Source organism: Melospiza georgiana, chromosome 4 (assembly GCF_028018845.1).
Source record: "Melospiza georgiana isolate bMelGeo1 chromosome 4, bMelGeo1.pri, whole genome shotgun sequence".
Lineage (NCBI taxonomy): Eukaryota > Metazoa > Chordata > Aves > Passeriformes > Passerellidae > Melospiza > Melospiza georgiana.
The window spans coordinates 34,991,548-35,011,247 of record NC_080433.1 but is presented as its reverse complement, the minus strand read 5'-3'; the positions used below and the strand labels follow the sequence as shown (position 1 = coordinate 35,011,247).

The 19,700-nt window shown below is 38.4% G+C and overlaps 1 protein-coding gene across 3 annotated transcripts in view; it reads left to right on the top strand.

Moving 5' to 3' along the window:
- The first annotated feature begins 1,815 nt into the window (after positions 1-1,815).
- Positions 1,816-19,700, top strand: part of NR1H4 (nuclear receptor subfamily 1 group H member 4) — a 29,278-nt gene continuing 11,393 nt past the window's right edge. Inside the window, exons 1-5 of one of the 3 annotated variants that reach the window (XM_058023047.1) lie at positions 1,816-1,900; positions 9,061-9,423; positions 14,652-14,792; positions 18,479-18,612; positions 19,138-19,236. In XM_058023047.1, coding sequence (XP_057879030.1) covers positions 1,816-1,900; positions 9,061-9,423; positions 14,652-14,792; positions 18,479-18,612; positions 19,138-19,236 — 822 coding nt within the window. Of the gene's footprint in view, positions 1,901-9,060; positions 9,424-14,651; positions 14,805-18,478; positions 18,613-19,137; positions 19,237-19,700 lie in introns of all 3 variants that reach the window. The other 2 variants (XM_058023045.1, XM_058023048.1) reach the window with 2 other exon arrangements.

Here is a 19,700-nt window from a genome sequence, read left to right as displayed (position 1 = left end):
GGGGCTGATGAGGAGACATGAGAAGCAGTAGTGTCAGTGGTGGAGCAGTCTTCATGTCTGGCTGTAAGGAGAGCTGGTCCTGCAAGGAACTCTAAGGGCTGCACTCCCATGGGCTGGAAGGAAGATATTCACGAGCTGGGACATGAGGAAAGGGTGCTGATGGTCTCTCTTCTGTGGTCTTCAACACAGAAAAATATTCATTAGCCCTCTGAAAATACCTCATTTTGATGATTTTCTTGCTGGCCGTTATAATCGTGCTGACTGCCGCTAGCTTCTCCCATCACAGAACACTTCTAATGGGCTGTAAGAGGAATCCCACCCTAAGGGTTTGTCATGGGTGTTTCATGAGAAATCTGTCTGTCAGGAATTTTAAGACCTTAAAGCCATGTGAGTAGCCCCACATCTTGATTTCAGCAGATAACTTCCCTGGAAAATGAGGCAGCAAGGCAATAAAATGGTTGGAATTAAACATGGACGTAGTGGGGTGGCTGGGCTGGTTGCCAAACCCCATCCAAGATACAGGGAGTTTTTTTGCTGTTGCAAAACTATGTTTCTGTGCTAGATTTGAGACTGTGTTTATATGTGATTTGCCTCAAGAAGCCTATCTGGTCTGTGATACAAGTAGCTTTTGACATTTCTAAGTAAACTGTTTAAATTATCTCTGGGCAGACATTTAAAATGCATCTGTCTAATTAGAGGGCCTCTGTTTATGTTAAAAAAGAACTTAATGAATCCTTACAGACAAATCTGAATATAATTGCAGAGTGTGCTTGTCACTCACTCTCACAAGCTACTTCCCAGCCTGCCCAGCACTGGGGCCTCCTGCAGCATTCACGTTTTTGTCAGATGATTTCATTTCTCCTCGAGGAACATTCTGGGCCCTCACTGGGAAGCAGACAGGGCTAAAACTCTCAAATGCCTTCAGTGAGTGGAAATGCAGTCCCAGGGACAGTCCCACGGTAATAAAACCAAATAAAGAATTAAGACTGTAAAACAAAGTAAAACAGATTGCTGACAACTTTGTGCAGAATCCTCTTGGCGTCCTCTTAGTGAGACATTTCCTTGTTGGAGCTCTCTGTTCTCCTGCTGGTCCTGCCTCAAATGCAATCTGGAGGTGGCACCCAGGTGAGCTGGGCAGGGGAGCCCCTTCCAGGGCTCTGCCAGCCTCCCCAAGGGAGGGTTGTGTGGCTGCTTGAGACCAGAGGGAGCCAGTGGGCAAGCCTGCTTATCAGGGCAAGGCTCAGCTTTCTGCTGTTTCTGTGTTTCTGTGGCTTTTTCCCATCTATCTTGTTCAGTAATTACTGAAGACAAGATAAAGAGCTGGTCCCTAGAAATTAAACTCGTTTCCCATCTGTGTTCTTCTGATCTAACCATAAACTTACACTTTTTCAGGAAGTGAAAACAATGAAATGATGAAAGGGTGGTGAAAAATAATGCAAACAATTGGTATTGCATGGTAGGGGGGCTGGGCAGCATGCTCTCAGGAGGTCAGGCTTCTGTCTGAATATTTGAATAAATTCGGGCATGAATTGCTATTAATTTAAAATGACCAGAAAGAGAGCAAAAAATATGCCACAGCAAGGAAAAAACAAACAGGCTGGATGTAGCTTTTTATTTAAAGGCTGAATTAGGTTTTGTAATTTCAAGACAATGTTTGTTACAGCAAATATTGAAACAACCTCCTGCATTCTGCTTTACACTAGGTACACAAAAGTTAGTTATCTTGTTTTAAATATTCGTTTTTGCTTCATATTTTTCAGGGTCTCTTTTCAACCTCCTGTTTAATCAGCATATTCCTCCTGAACTGAGGAATAAATGGGATCTGAAATGAATTTAATAGGACATCATCAGCTAGCCTCTGGTGATGGATTTCCTCTTGCTGAAGGTCCTCATTTGTTTGGTAAGTGACCAAACTGGGTTGAAATAGCAAGCTGTCCTATACTCAGAAACCCAGGAGAAAATGGACTGAAATTTCAAGTCGAGGATATTAGGCTGAAATGTGCCAACCTTCTTGAATCTTCAATACCAAGGAGAGGAATAACAAACAATAGATCTGTGGTGTTAATGCAATCCTGCACGTTATTGCTCTCATCACTGCTCACAGCAGAACCTGTAGGTTGTTTTTGTGACACTCCTGATACTGGAGATCATTTGGCAAAAACAGACCTTTGTATGGAGGCTGGATGTTTCCTTCATGTGAGTCACTTAAATCAGGCTGAGCAGATATATTTCCAGTTAATCTGTAACGAAATTATAGTGCAATGTATTTGCATTGCCATATTATGCAAATTTATAAAAGTAATTTCACCTAAATTAAAATCCCTCTCTTATTACAGCTGTTAAAAACTTATCCTATTAACTTCAGTGCACAAGAAAATTTATAAAGCAGGCTGGAAGATTCTCCTTGCTCGTTTCACTGAATTTTTCAAGGCTAAGCATGAGTTTGTTAATAAGTGAAAAATTCTTGGTCAATATTTTATAAGCATGGATAAGCTGTTTTCTGGTATATGTATCACTAAGAAAAAAAAAGATAATAATAAATTGTTTTAGCCTCTCATTAGAGGTGTTCAGAGCTTAGCACAATGGAGATTTAATTCAAACTGACATTTCTGTAACATAAAGAAATAATGTATTAAGGAGTTGAATCAGGGGTCTTAGTAGGAAGAAAACTTAGGACTCCTGCTGTGTTTCACTTAAGCTGACTTTGCTTTTGTGGGGTGTCACTCTAATATGGTGTCTTTTTTGCTTTTATAGCTGGAAAAAAAGCCTATGAGAAATAATATGCAACTGAGTGCATAGAGAAAGTTACTCATTGTGAAAATATGACTCCATCCCCACAAAACACTTGTAGGAAATGGCTTTGTCTCTCAATTCTTTATCTTTGTAAATTATTTGCAATTTTTGTCATTCCATTTTGGCAGGAAGTGACTTATAAACCCCAGAAAACAGGAAGAAAGTTTTTCTTTTAGATAGTCCTTATAATGCATGTTTCTTTTAGATCTTCTCATACATTTCAGCTCACAAGTTAAAAATTGCTGGCTTACAGACATTACCCTTTACACAGTCTGTCTCCTTTATTCAAAGATGCACACTCTCATTCTGTAAAAAAACCTTGGAAATACATTTTGTTTTCACTCTGTTTTATTCAGTCAATGGGGAGAGTGTTCTTAAACCTTCAGAAGCAAATCTAATTGCTACTCCAAACATTAACTCCAGGTTCACGTCTTTCAAAAAGAAATGTTGTCAGTTCTGAGTTGCTTGTGCTTTGAGCCTCATGGTTATTCCAGGGCACTTCTACATCCCTACCCTCAGGACTTCTAGATGCAGCAGGTTTCAGAAAAAAGGTTGTCTACCTTTCAGTAGATGAAAATTGTATGTTGCCATTTTAAGAGTATATGTCTAAGGTAAAGTATCTCTGGATGTCTTTGGAGATAGTGTGTTTTAACCATAGTTTTTCACTTCTGCAGTTATGAGTCCCTGGGGAAAGGGCCTCAAAATGCAAATGAGGAAGGATCTTTAACCTAGTTAAATTCAGGGTCCTTCCCTTCAACCCTGTCTTCTTGCAAAATTGCTTTTTTTCTAACTCTCTACTCAGAAAAGTTATATATTTGTGTGGCACCTGAAATACATACAGTATGTAACTCAAACTGTCATTTCTATGATATGTAGTTAGCTCCATTTTATTTTCTGTGAAAGCACCTCATATACAAGTTGCTGGTATGCAGGATACTAAGTGTGAAACTTCGGATATCAGAAACTGAATTATTTCTAAGAAACTGAAAAGAAAATAAAATTCTTAGTTTGAATGAACACCTATTTCAAGTATTTTCAAGTATTTCAATTATTCTTGATGGCCTGAAAATGTTTTCTTGTAATGTGATGCTAAAATATAACAAGACAAGAAATGCCAGCCTCACTGTAGATGTCTCTAGCTGGGAAAGAAGGTTTTGGGGGGAATGAACACTCTTAAAAGCTGTTTGGAAAAGGATGAGGACAAATAAGAAAAAAAGTATCATGTAACAAAGGGGGGGGAAATCCAATATATCTAAACTTCTCAATGAAAGAACAACAAATATAACTGAAACAACAAATAGAACAGTGCCAAAGAGTAGCTTAAAAGACTGACTCCTTTTAAGTAAATCTGTAAATTTTTTTTCTGCTTTTTTTCTTGGCTTAGTTTGGTTTGGTTTGATTTGTGGTTATTTGGGGGTTTTTAGTTGTTCTTTTGTTGGGGGGTTTTGGTATATTTTGTGGGGTTTTTTTGTTTTTTGTTTGTTTGTTTGCTTGTTTTGTTTTGTTTTATTCGGTCTTTTTTGTGTGTGTATTTTTAAAATAAATAAGAGTAATGAAAAATTTGTTAGGGTCAAGTGTCCAAACTGATTAAACAGCTTCAACATTATAAGATATATTAAATAACTTCTTGTCTTTGGCACCACCTGGCAGTTGATGCAACATCTGGCTTCATCCCTGCAGAGAAGATAATTAGGCTCATAACTGACCCCCAAATCAAAAAGAAACAAACCAGCACAAATTAAAACAGAAAACATTGGATGCATAATAATTATTAAGAGAGCCAAACCAAACAGAGTGGCAATGTGGGTAAAAAAATTAATGAGAAGGACAGATTGGATGTGGCTTTCAGCAACCTACTTATGAGGAAGGTATCCCTTTCTATTTCAGGGTTTGGAACTAGGTGATCTTTAAGGTCCCTTCCAGCCCAAACCATTCTGTCTTGTCATACAGGTGTGTCCAGTATGGTCTGAGCACTTTGGCCTTTTTTTGAGAATGCAACATTTCTCCACTTAAAAAACCTGCTTCCTGTGATACTGGGGTGGTTAATCTACTGTACAGAACCACGTGCCCTTACCAAATATTGATTGATAGAAAATTTGTTTGTTACAAAACCCCAATAGGTACAAAAATACAATGGCTAGGCTACTTGCAGCCATCCCCTCAAACTGGTAGCCAAATTTTATCCAGGTAAATCCACACTTGGAGCAGACATTGTTTCCGGCATCTACAAACAAGTTGCTTGTAACGAAGTTAATTAGTAAACTATACAACCCCTGGTCTGTGTCACTCCTTTCTAATCTTAAAGAAAGTTCTCACAGTGAACAGGACACAGACAAAGCAGAATTAAGAAGTTTTGTGTACATGTAGACTTTAGGAGGTGAAAAAGGAAAAAGAGAGGGAGAGAAGGACTGTGGCACCTTAAGGAGAGTGTCTTTCATCAAGAAATGGACAGACTGAACACAGCCTGAGGTAGGATATTGCCATATTCTCCCTTGGATATTTTTGTTATCTATTCTTGCACTCTTCCTAGAAATTGTAGGATGCTAGTAGGCTTTTTACACCAAGTGATCCTTAAAAGATGCACAAATAATTTGTTTGGAATTAAACCAGGATTTTGATAATGGTTATGCCATGGTTTCCAAATTACCTAATTCTGGATATTGTTATTTTATTATGTTCCTTCATGAATAATGAAGGAGAGCCAGGGGTTCATATTTTAAACCTTCTTAGAATTTAGTTCTCTTTGTTGAACTTTATATTAGTGGAACAATAACTTTTATATTAAAATGTGATATCTTTGTAATTTCTGTTATATTCTGCATAAAATCATATTTACCTTGCCCAAAATCTCAGTATCATTCTGCAAACTAAAAACAGTTTCTTTATTCCTGCAAGGAATATTTCTACAAGTCAAATATTTTTTGAAGCTTCTTGTAAAGTATTCTGCGAAAAATTTAAAGTAACAAAAGTAAAACTCTCTAATAGGTTTCAGTTGCAAGTAGAAAAAAATATTTGTAAAACAATGATCGTACACATGTGAAGGTTTCACTTTGTTTTTAGTAAGCTGTCAATATTTTTGTAAAAGGTTTTAATTGAAAAATACTTATTTACAAAATATAAGATCTTCAAATTGAAAAAATATACAGATGTAATAAACTTAACATTTGTGTGTGCTTAAATAGTCTTTCCTTAAAAATCTGAAAGGTATCCCTCCAAAAGGAAAAAGAAATAAGTGGTTCAAAGTATTTAAGATCACACAAACAAAATGTCGGTGTAGTCCAATGAGCTCATTTCTGATTTCACTTTCACTGCTTATGCTGCTGCCACTGCAATGATTTTACTGGGCTGCTCATGCTTTAGTTGCATGAGAGCAGTCCATGCCAGACCTTTATTAATATATATATCTGGAGAAAAGCTTATGTACATTCTGCTTGGTAAGATAAGATTACTTTTCTTCTGTGATAAGAAATTATTTATTCCAGACTCTCATGTACAGGTTTACAGGTACATCATGCTCAGGTCTACTTAAAACAAACCAAATCAAAACCAAACAAAAACCCTCAAAACTTGAAGTTAAACTGGGAAAACCTACATAGTTGCAACCTAATTATCTTCAAAAATTATACTGGTCTTTGAGCACTTCCCAAAGCTTAAGCTCTTTTACATAAAACAAGGCCACGTTCTCTCAGTCTCTCTCAAACCTGTCTGGTTTTCCTTTTCCCTTCCATTGCTCTGAGCATGGACTCAGTTCAGCTAAATTGTTTGAAGTGTCTGATGGAAGGAAAAAGGAGGTGATATGGGCTGTTTGTCTTTTTTTCCTTTTTTAAACTTAATTAAGATTCTTTTTTTGTTGTTTGTTTCCCTTGGAAGCAGAGTAGAATTAATGATTGGGAAGATTTTTCTAAACACACTTGTAACCCAAATGGCTCTACAGTTGTTTAAATAAACCCCCAGTATTGTCTCAGGATGTGCTGCAGTCCTTTAGTAGCTCTGAGTTTTTCAACAAGCCCTGATATTTTTTTCTGTGGAAGGAATGTCGCCTTCTCTTTTTGCTCTTTCAGAGGCCCAAGCAGTTCAAGAGGCTGGTATACAGCTTTTTGTGGAGTTTCCTGTGTATGGCAGAAAGCTAAAAATCAAGTATTTTCCTTTTAATTTTGGGATTGTGCCACTTTCTTTTAGCAAACTCAACTAATTAACAATGAGCAAATGAAAACAGATTTCCACAGCGAACAGATTCCTTTCCAAAGAGAGGCTGAATGACTGTGTATCCCACAATTAACCCCATATTTACCATCATCAAGGTACCTGAGGTACCTTGACCAGTCTTCATGAGCAGCAGTCTCCACAAGTGGTAAATACAGCTAAAATACCACTCGCTAAACCTATACTGGACATGAAATCTTTGCTGTCCTCACCCTTTACTTGTTTCATCACTGCTGTGGCTGGCAGGTATCAGTGACAGTCTGCATCTGATGCATGAAGCTGTAAGGTCACTTCCAGGCTCTTTCATGGAGTCCCCAGATGCCCTCTGTGTGTCTCTGCTTAAATGGCATAACCTTGGATTCAGGGAGTGCCTTCTGCTACTCTGCTTCTGCCACTGCAGCACTTGGTGCCCCGGCCTCTTCCAGAGCAACAAAAAGCAACCATAATTAAACTAATTGCTGGTAATAAAGGGCACCATTATTCTCATTTGGTTTTGTGTCACCTTTATCCAGACATATATCTCAGCGCTTATTCTGGAACTGGGACCTCAACACTTGTGATTGGCAAAGATGTGATGTGGGCAATAATAGAGAAGCCACAAAAACCCAAAACAGTCTCATGGCTTCTGCAGCATGGTAAAATAGGAAGGGCAGAAAGCTGCAGAGCAAGAGTATGAGACCTTGAAAGTGAAAAAGCCAGTGTAATTAAAAGATCTGTTTCTGACATTAACTGAAGTGAGACAAAGGAGAGGGAAAGATCCCCCACAATAGATTTTAATTATTTTTGTCATTACAGATGTTCCCTGTTCTTAACTGTTGGCATTTCTTCATTGTTTTTGAGTCCTCACAAAAGAAGGACACTTGTCCATGACCAATTTTATGTCAGCAAAAATTGGAGTTCTTCTGAAGTATTATTAAGTGACGGTCACCAATGAGCATTAATCTATGATTTTCCTGTAAATACTGCTGTTGATTCAAATAAGACTGGACTGATCATCTTCCTGGAAATAGGCACTCTTTTTCTCAGACTCTCTTCTTGGAACTATTGAAGGAATTGAGTCAGAGTTTTCACAAAACCACAAGATATGGCCCTCTCCAACAGAAAATAAGAAATAGTTCACAAATAACTTTTAAATTCAGCTTTTCAGTTGTTTGAAGTGGACTGGATTTTACCTACACCATCCAGGGACTGCTAGATGTTGCTGTGCTTGGAGTACAGAAAAGAAAAGAGGGTTTAGTTGTCTGCAATTTAAAATATGCTATTTGATGAGCAAGGTCAAGGTAACCTCCATATACCATGTTGATCCCGACAGGAAAGGTTGCCACTCCTTGTGCCACTGCCAGCTCTGTTGCTGGCTCAGGGGTGACTAATGCTGGCTTACAGAGGTGCTTCCCATGAGAGCCTCACAGCTGCACTGAATGGCACAGGGGCTGGGCACCAGGCTGCAGAGGCTGGATGGTGAGAAGGTTGCATTTCATCACTTACATTAGGAATGTCTTTCTTGTTCTTTCCTGGTAACCTCACCTTCCTATTTCAGGCTCTTCTTGAAGGCTTAGTTCATGTTTTCAGTCTTCTAATTAAGCCTCACCCTTGTCATTTTTCCCTAGTGAAGTTTTTGTCTGTCATGATGTATTCATTCAGAATTAATACAAATTAACATGATGTTCGAGTCTTGATTTAGCCTTCACCAATACCATGGGGGTTTTGCCATTTGTTTGGATTTCTTCCATTCTGCTTTTAGGCCTAATTTGGGTTGTTAACTTCTCTGGGGTGGGGCTGCTCTTTCTAATAAACTGAACAGTTATATGGTTACCTGCACAATATTTTTCAAGATTTTTTATGTAACTGCAAGTGCTGGACATTTCCACCAATTATAAAGGAGTGTTTGAGAATGAATAAATTATTTTTAAAATTTCTTGCAGTGTATTTGTGTAGCAAATCTGAGTTTAGATAATGCAATCTTTGTGCCTGGTTTTTGAGATAGATGTCTGGAAGCGGAAACTTCTCTGATAACTAAAATTTCATGGTAGTAATGGAAGTTGGTTTTGCATTATTATTTTCCAGGTGTCCTTTCAGAACCAATGAGTTCTCCAGTGCAAGAGGCAGATGTGTCACCTTATGCACAGTACAACAATGTGCCATTTCCTCAAGTTCAGCCTCAGATCTCATCGCCACCTTATTACTCCAACCTAGGCTTCTACCCTCCACAGCATGAGGAATGGTACTCCCCTGGGATGTATGAACTCAGGAGGTTACCCTCAGAGACCTTTTTCACAAGGGAGACAGAGATTATGGACATCCCTGCAGCCAAAAAGCCCAGACTGGGCCACTCTACGGGAAGAGTGAAAGGAGAAGAACTCTGTGTGGTCTGCGGTGACAAAGCCTCTGGGTATCACTACAATGCCCTGACTTGTGAAGGATGCAAAGGTAGGGTGAAATCAGCTAATGGGCACAGCAGCTACTCAGGTTTTTTGGGTTTGGTTTTTTTTTGTTGTGGTTCTGTGGGCTTTTTTTACTTTTCTTGTTAATTTTGTCCAAATCATTAAACATACTAGAGATTTGCACTTGGAGCCTGTGTACCCTGTTCTGCATTTCCCCTGAGGCAGACTGGCAGTGTCTCCTACCACTGCCCTGTGGTTCTACAGCATGACAGGCCAGCCTCCAGCTCTTGAGCACCACTAGCTTTTGGTGAACTGAAGGACAGCTTTCTCTGGACACTGGCAGCCTGGCTCTGCTCTCTGTGGAAGCCGCTCATGCCATTCGCTGCCTCTGGAAGGAATGTGCCCATGGAGGCCCCTGGGAGCTGAGTGCTAGGCTGCCCTAGAAAATAGCTAAAACCAGCCCAAGTGCCTCATGTAGGGTGCATTGAAGGGAAGTAAAAGCTGTCAGCCCCCACCTGCAGGCTGCTCCCAGGGACTCTCTTTCCCTCAGCTCCCAAAGGATATGATGGGTGTCTTCAGGTTTGTGAAATTAAAGGATTTCTAGTTCTATACTTTCTTCTCAGGATAGCCCCTATCTGTAGGGAGGGAGCTTCTTCAGGAAGAAGGTTGTATCTGTAGGACAAACATCTTGCTTCGTAAAAGAATGTCATTCAGATATTATTATATCAGGATAAATGTGATGTAGAAAATCATTACTGTCATGGTAAACATGATTGTCAGATATTTTAGCAGAGAGGGACAAGAGATTATGTCAACTATCATACCTGAAGAAGTATAATATACCTGTGACAAGGCTGAGGTACATTATGGCCAGAAAAATAGTGCCCCATTTTTTCATCCTGTTCCGCAAATAAATATTTCAATAAAATTTCTGTTTTATGGATAAAGACTAAAGCATAGTCACTACCAAATTACTAAAATGTCTTAATGTGGAATTCACTGTTATAGAGAGTAGACCTGGACCTAATATGTGCTTTATCTATCACAGAATCATTTGTGAGGGAAAAAGAGATCACAAGAGTCGAACACTCAAAACATGAATACAGTCAAGGCTCATGCAGTTTATTTCAATAATTCCAATAAATAAGAGATTAATTTATTTCTGCTGTCTGAGTGAATAGTCTCAGAGTCAAAAACTGTGACTTAACTCATATTAATGCTGTCATTATAAATCTGGTTAAACTCAATTTTGATGTGACAATTCCAAGCAATGATACTGTTAAATTAATTCTGTTGGTAAGCTGTTCCTCCTCTTTATCAACTGCAGTATTTAATGTGTGAGAAACTTTTCAAAGACTTAAAATTACAAACTTTGAAATTTGTATAAAATGTTTCTGGAAGAGAGGTTAAAGCTATGAGGTATATATTCAGACTAAAGCCCATGGTGAAAGGAAAAGTGCATCCCCTTCCCTACTGATTCAGTTTGAATCACTCTATATAACCATAATTTTACTGCTTTATTGGGATAATCTGTTTTATGTTTTTGTTCTGTTTCATGACTGCAACATCAATTACAAAGAATAGTACCCTTGATCAAACATAGTAAAGGTTGAATTACTTAAAGATAATGGATTCTGTTTCTACAATAAATTTTAAAGGTGACTAAAGTACCAGCTGATTCAGTAAAGACATGTGCTGAGGACAGTAATTCTGTCTGACAAGGCAAAGCAGATACCATGTTTTCTAGATCTCTTGATCATCCTTGTTATCTGTGGAGTTTTTCACATGGGTATACATTACCTTCAAAGCATGGAGACCAAAATTAGGCTCGGCGCTTCAGTTGTGCTCTTATCAGTGAAGTATAATAACTACCTCACGTGTCTGTGTCTTGAACCTCAGATGAGATTATCCCTCTTTTTGCAACAAGACTGCTAATTCATGCTCAATGCGTGCCCAAAATAATATGCAGGTCCCTTTCTGTAGGACTAGTGCTCACCTTAGAGCACCTCTGCTCCATTGAGGCAGTGGATGTTCTTATTCAAAGGAATCAGCTTTGCACATATTTTTATGGGATTCAATCCTCTGTGATGAATATGTTAATTTTTTTTATTATTATTTCTTTCATGGGTAATGTATTCAGCAACACTTTCCATTCCCTTTGGTTTTCTTTCTTGGACAGGTGAAACAATATTAGGATCTTATCTATTGTCCTTATGACAATATTCATCTGAAGATATTGGCAGGAGTATATATATATATATATATATATTTCTTAATATATTGTCATCCATAAACAAATATGTATGAACTATTTCATTGGTATTTTACATAATATTTACAGCACAAGGAACAATACACTGTGTTTAAACTTGCCACTGTGGAGATAATTTCTGAAACAATCTTTGCAGACTAACATCAAAGACATTCTAGTACAGCCTCAGCCTGGACAGTTATACTGGGTTTTAAGGGCCATTGCTAGGTGTTACAGGACAAGTGTGGCATAATGTTGTGCTTGTTTAATTAAGCCACAGAATGAGTTCTGTTGAAACAAAAAGTGCTCATCTTTGAGATCCCTTTCAACCCCAGCCATTCTGTGACTCTATGAAAAGCTAGTTACACATCCCCTCCATGCAGGCTTGCAGTAGGAGTTTTTGCAGTATTCAAACCACTCCTGTGCTGCTTGATGTGTCTCACACCAGACTAGAATTCTTCTTGCAAAAAGGGTCCCTCTTTAATCTTCTCCTTACACTAACACCCACCATGGGGGTATGGGGCAAAAGAACGCCAAAAGATGATTTGATGGTATGACAGAGCAGAGCAGGTGCTTTGTTAGCAACTCTGAATTTCAAAAACTTTTAAATTTAAAACCCTTCAGGATGCCAAACAGAGATGTTTCCAAAGCTTTCATCTAATCTTTTTACAGCTTCCCTCCTTCAACTTTCATAATTTCCATGAGAAAAAATCAGCATCAGTAACATTGGAGCAGCTCTACCATAATTAATCATATTCATGAGTATCTCAGAACAAAGAAAATTCAACATTTCCAGCCAACATGAGCTTTTTGTAATTTGGCAAGATCAGATAAAAATTAGACTGTGCCAGAAAAACCTTCAGCTTTTGGGACAGCTAACCCTTTGTTAGTTTAACATACGTTGTTTCAGAATTTACCTTTAAATTTTAGTAAAACTCCCCCTGTTATAGAAAGTCACATTTCTGGCAATGTAAATTCATTTTGAATTAGTAGTGAATAATATATACAGAAATTTCATTCATACCAAAAGCTAATTTCCAAGTTAGTTATGAAGAAGTCTGTTCAAAAAGAAAAAAGTTATTTTGCTCTTCATTGCAGATAATTTCACCTTTCTTTTCAAGAGAAAGTATTTGACTGCTTGAATATTGTTGGTTCCTAGCTTTTGCATCCATATTTTTGCCTTTTTCTTTCTTGTATCTCTTTAAAAAATTATTTATCAATTTTTTTCTTTCTTCCATCATGAAGTAAATGCACACCTTGTGAATAGGTTAAGTGATAAGTCATCAATCAGTCTTAGAATGTTATAAATATTTGTGCAGAGCTTTTCAGCATTTACTTCTAATTAATGTATCATAAACAATACAATTTTAAATTTGCAAATAAAACAATGAATTTTATAAAGCAAGTGCAGTTGCCTTTAACTGACAGTGAGAACTTACAGCTTAAATCCAGGCTTTTTTTCCTTCCCTGACCAGTAAATGGTAATGTATTAAAACCATGTGAGTGATGAATAAAAATAATGCCTGGGGCTTCTGGAGGCTCTAAGTAATCTGCATTTCAAAAGAGACCGATGCCAGTCAACTGTATTTGTTTGAAGAGCAGCCAATAAAACACACAGCATGGAAGAGATTTCAAGCAGGTATTACTGAAGATTCAGAGAAATGCCAGATTTTTTGTGACCAGGTAGTGGAATTGTTTTACTGGTTGCTACACACCAGTGCATGGAAGAGATTAGGTAACTATAAAATCATGGGGCAAATTTGGGAAATTGTCATCTGACAATGCACAATTCTTCAAACACACAGACAATTCTTTAGATTCACAACTGAATGTGCTCTGTGATTTGATTATGGGAGACCGGCTCTTATCTGGTCCCTCTTTTAATGCATTAGAGTGTCAGGTTGGAAAACAATAGTTTTATTGTGCCAGGCAGGGTGATAAGAAAGCAAAAGCTTTTTGAATAGCTCTGGTTAATATAAATGTACACAGAGCTCTAGTTTGAAGTACAGTATAAATCAGTGATGTGGCAGCAGAAGCTCCCAGGAGTTTATTTCAGAAACCTGCCCTCACATGGGGAGGAAAACTGATTCCCACTGTAGCTGGTGCTAAATAGTCTCTGCCACGTGAAGGGCAGTGTTAGAAGATTATATTGGGACAGTGACTAACACTAAAAATTCAGGAAACTCTGACAGCAAAGATTCTGTTCCTTTGTGATGACCCTTATTTATTCACATTTATTATCTTGTCTGCCTGATGTTTTGCCCGCGGTGCCGCTCTCACAGATGGGCAGCAACCAAATAGGAGATTTGGACAGACTTAGGAAGGGTCCTCTCAATTTTTTGTATCAGTTGCTATTTGCAGCTATAACTGTGCAATTTTTGAGTGAATACAGTGACAATACCAGTAGAACTACCTGTGCAGGTGAAATTAGGTGACTACTTAACTCATCAAGTGGACAATACTTAGTGAATAAGGCTGGAGGATCTTGCAAACAGGGGCAGAGGCCACATGTACAATAGGCAGATAGACTGCAACTTCCCTATTAACCTCGGGGGTGGGTGAGCAGAGCAGTGTGTGGAGCTTCTGTTGCTCCCAGGAGCAGGGGGAAGGGTGAAGAATTACTCATCTCTCTTTCTGTACATTCTGCACATTCTGCACCTCAAGAGACTTAGCAGACTAGCATTCTTTTGCACTGGCTATTTGTATGGTATCACCCTACGGCTCTAGTGCTTGTGCTCAGCCTGCTATGGGCAGGTTTCAAATTTGGGTCTGAATTTTCCCAAAATTCACAGTTACAGGACTTTACTTTGGACTAATGTCTAGTGTTTGGGCTCATTTTTTAAATTATATGACTTGGATACAGTTGTCAGTAGAAGTATCCAGATTTTAGTCATCCAGGCACTGACACAAATTGTTGATCTGGCAGAACATGCGTCATTTATGTGCAGATGGAGGTGAACTTCACCTTGATGACTTTGCTTCTGAGTGTTTTCTTTCATCTATGTCACTGCTGTTTTGTGCAGGATTCTTCAGAAGAAGCATCACAAAAAATGCAGTATACAAGTGTAAAAATGGAGGCAACTGTGAGATGGACATGTACATGAGGAGAAAATGCCAGGAGTGCCGTCTAAGGAAATGCAAGCAGATGGGCATGTTGGCTGAATGTATGTATACAGGTATTTGCATCATGCAGTCAGAGGGTGCATTAAACACTGGGTTTGCTTGAGTAGTCTGGTTTTGCCAAAGTTATAAAAGATGTCAGATGGCAGGTGGAAGATGAAAGAAGATGCTGTGCCTGTGCATCAAACCCTGTTGAAAGACAAATGCACTTTTAAGCAATGGGATTTACCTGGTGGTCAGGGATGCAAGGACATAAGAGGTGAGCAAATGGTGGAGGAAGGCCAGTCCTGCTCTGGATGACAGCTCAGTCTGCTTGAGTGCGAAGGAGCAGGGGAGGTGGGTCCGTGGGAGACAGTCAGGGTTTTGCAGTGTTATGGAAGCCAGAGCAGGAAAGTCCTGGCGCTTTTCTTTCCTCCTCTTTCTGGGGCTCCCCCAGTCAAGTTCTTGCTGGCCAAGTCCAAGTTTTGGCACGTACACAATGCCATTTTCAAGAAAAGAGCGGGAGTGTTGCTAGCAGGAAGTCTCTGTGGACTTGCCAAATGTATGTTCCCAGACCTCACCCAGCAATCAGGCAAAGCTGGGTGAGGGCTGGCCCTTTTTTATAGTCTCATTAACTTTTTTCGTGGTGCTACAGGCACATAGGTAGAACTCATAGACACATGGGTCCCCAGAAATGAGCCCAATGGATTTTAATAAAGTTGCATAGTAAAGCAAATATTCTATTCAGACTGACAGTTTATAAACTTTATTGAGCTTCAAGCTGGATAACTTAGAACAATGGGGAGATTAAAGTACAACTTTGAACATGTTTAAAGCTCCTCTTTGAGTTATTGCACAATTTTTGTAAGCTTGCTCCTGAAAACACTCTGTAAATATCTGCTCTTTTGCCTTCCATGAATAAGACTACAATTTATTCTTCTTGATGGCTCCAGTCACTTTAGCATACACGTATGTGTGAAATCAATTTAGGTTCATACAGGAAATTAATCTACTTGGAATTTTTAATATATTTCTATCCTTCAATCTGATCAGAAGATGCTATAGTAACTGCTGGTTATATGAGAAACAATAAGCTCCATCAATATTTCGAAGGTGTTGCCAGCATAATGTAATTAATCTTTCATTCTGCAAATTGAACAGGCTGCAAAGATACTGAGATAGGACATATTCTTGTGCAATACATAAATACATGAGCAGACCCCATTTTAATGGAAGAACCAATGCATTCTGCATTGTCAAAGGAAAATAATTCCCCTGTGGAGCTCACCCCTGCTCCATTGATGCAAAATTTTGAGGATTCAAAATAGTATGAGTCACTCAGTGCAGCAAAAACCCCGACAACCCACTGCTGAAAAAATAAAACCAGGTCAGCGTAAATAATACTGACTGGGACCACATGAAACTTTTATGCTGGCCTATCATTTTCACAAGCTGGCACAGGGGAAATAAAAGCCAGTGGGTGCTGCTGCCATTTGACTCCCTCTCTGCAATGGAAACACGGGGTATCTTGTGTTGCTCATGACTTAACCATAAGTGTGCTTTAATGCACTGCAATGAGGATGTTTGGCAAGGCACCATTTAATGGCTTTAAAGTAGGAGTGTGCTGTATAATTGCTTTTTGTTCCAGGCAATCTAGGACAGTAAAACATGAAACTTCTGGTAGGATAGGGCATTTATTTGAAAAAATATGACTAGGAAATAAAAGGTTACCTTGAACTTTGTTTCACTTACTCATTTTGTAGGATTGTAATTGCAAGCTCTGTGGATTCTTTTTTCTGTCTGAACAAGGAGCTAAAGTATTATAAATATTTATGGCACAGCTACTCAACAATCTTTCTCCTGCCCTTTATGTGCAAACTACAGACAGACCAAAATTACTACCCATCAAATTCAGTCATTTTCTGTCATTTGGATCTAAACTGCAAGTTTCTTGGGTGAAATGTCTACCTAGGGAAGACCCAGGTTCTGCCACTCTTCCTAGAATTTAATACTCATTGAAACCTAGCTATCTCTGAGCTAAAAAGTGATGTCCTGTCTCACACACAAGTTTTTCAGATGACTTAAATGGAGCCAGAATAAGATATCAAGGTAATACTTAAAAGCAAGAAGCATGAGGAAATTCTGTCGTAATGCCTAAGGCACATGTAAAGCAAATTTTCCCTAGGAAGGCAATAGACCAGAACCTAAGCTGGTGGAAAACAGCACAAGCCCATTAACAGCACCAAAGGATGCACTGAATAATTTAGAAAAAGAAATCTATGATGCTGTGTGGCACCACAAATTACATGGCTCAATACCAATTATTATCTCTATCATTCCTATTCCCTCCTTTCAAGGTATTCTTTGCAGGTCTTATTTTAATCATGTAAATTTCCTCTTCTCTCAGCAGTTCAGGTAGGTCATTTTATATAGGGCTTAAACAGGAAATTAAAAACATTTCACAACGAGATTCACTGGTTTCATGGTATCTTCCTCCCCATCATATACTCACTGAATGGGCCTCTTTTCCTGCTCTGCATTTTTAAAGGTGAAGAATGGGAAGGATACTTGAGAGAAAAAAAGAAAGAAAGACAGGAAAGAGAGAAAGAGAGAGAGAGAGAGAGAGAGAGAGAGAGAGAAAGAAAGAAAGAAAGAAAGAAAGAAAGAAAGAAAGTCCTATGCTTAAAATAAATAGGTTTATTTTTAGATGAATACTTAGTTGATTACTTGTTCATTTGTGATTTCTGACTGTCTTCCACAGATTGTGCAGGGTACTTACTGTTCCCTTCTTTTGTTAGAAGAAGAAAATTGATAGTTTTTAGGACATCCAAACAAGGTTGCTTCCTGGTTCAAAGTACTGAAATGTAGTCTAGAACAAAAAAAAAAAAAAAAAAAAAAAAAAAAAAAAAAAGAAAAAAAAGAAAAGAAAAAAAAGAAAAAAAAGAAAAGAAAAAAAAAGAAAAAATCCCATACCACAAATTCAAAAATCATTTTTTGCAAGTGAAACTCTATTGTCAAATCACAGCTTTATGCACTTCTCTAATACAATGAAAAGTAAAATAACAAGACCAGCTGGGTAACTTCTTAAATACATTTTAAAGGTATTTTGCCAGTCTGAGTTTACATTTTCAGCTTTGGTCTACCTGTGTAGTGAGGTAGACCACTAAAGCCTGGAGATCCCCTCTTCTGTGTGGGCTTTCTTACTGTGCGCAACAGACTTAATATTGCTTGAGGATTATTGAAAATATCCAATGCCCTTCATGTAAGAACAGCTGCACCTGCACCATTGTTTTGGATCAGAGCAAAAGAGCATTACTTTGATGACAGTCTTCCAGTTGTTCCTATTTTTTGCACTTTGGCTCAGGTCTTGGAGCACATGAAAGGCTTTTCACTTCTATAAAACTGAAACAAATACAGTATACTTCCAGCATGAATGGGCTTTTTTGCCTGTAAGAATAGATTAGACCTGGTCCAAAGCAAGACCCCTGACATGCTCAGTGTGTGGATTCTGGGCCAGCAGAGCCAAGTGTTTTCCTCTGCAGATAAGCTCCATGTGGGGTAGACCACTCATAGTGTGTGCTTAGCTTGTCTCAGTAGGATCACATCCAAAGATAGTGACACGTTCAGGAGATGATCTGCACAGGTAAGAGGGTTGTTGATGTAAGGGGCATCCATGGGCATGTCTAAGTACCTCTTCAGTGCCTCAGGCATTTATAAATCCAATTGCTTTGTGTTGCTTTATGTGTCCCAGGTCTCTTAACAGAGATACAGTGCAAGTCAAAAAGGCTACGGAAAAATGTGAAGCAGCCCCCAGATCAGACAGTCAGTGAAGACAACGAAGGCCATGATGTGAAACAAGTAACTTCTACAACTAAAATATATAGGGTAAGAGAATTCTTGTAATAGCTCATTACTGGTGATGTGATTTTTGTTAAGTGCATCTAGTACAGTGAATAAAGGGTATTGAAAACCCTCTGGAGCTGTCTGCGTTGATTAAAACTCTCTTTTCAACTAAGTCAAGGAAATACCTTGAGTGTAGATGTAGTTCTGATATTTTTAGTCAAAACCCTGTAAAGCATCTGTAACATGCATGCAGTATCTTTTCTGTGGTACAAATATCACATACATTGAGGTGTGATATTCAAACTTGAACATACCTAGTTATTTGCTAATCATTTCCTTATTTCTGATAATTAACCACACAAACCTATGCAGTTTAACAACATTATACACCTCTCTTCTGTGCACTTCTATAAAAGCCTCAGTGACAAGCAAACCTTTTATCTCCTTAGTCTCCAAATGGTGAAAAATGGATGTATGGCTTTTGCCTAAAGCAGGAGATGCTACATCATTACTATGACTGCATTTCATGATGGGCTTTTATTTTTTTTTTTTTTTTTGCCAGTATAGGAGAAGGTAGAACTTACCCCAGAGCAGCAGAAACTTCTTGATTATATTATGGATTCATACAGTAAACAACAAATACCCCAGGAGGTGTCAAAAAAGCTAGTAAGTATATCGACAAATTCATTTTTAAACACTGATAATGAGGTTGAGGATTACAAGGCAAAAAATATTTATAGTCAGCATAAGTAGGAGTAGTAAGTAGAGCAAACTGTGGGCTTACACTTTAAGTATGCTCAAGGTGGGGCAGAATCTTTCCCAACAATTAGACCACATCTTTATGAAACTTAAATGTTAAGAAAAATCTTTCAACTGTAGAATAAGACTCTTATGATCAAATCTAACCTTTGCTGATTGGAGCTTTGTTTTTTCCATTGTCAGTGTAGGCAGTGATTTGAGTTTGAGTCACTGTCAGTTTTCCTTTCCTGTAAAGACACCAGCCTGGAATCTTGAAAATATTTTCTAGAGTAAAAGATGCTGTCTATTTCTTATGCTGCCTTACAAAATACTTGGTTTTGACAACATTGGAGACAAATTACAGTGTTTGGTGGAACCTTTGCCTGGTCCAG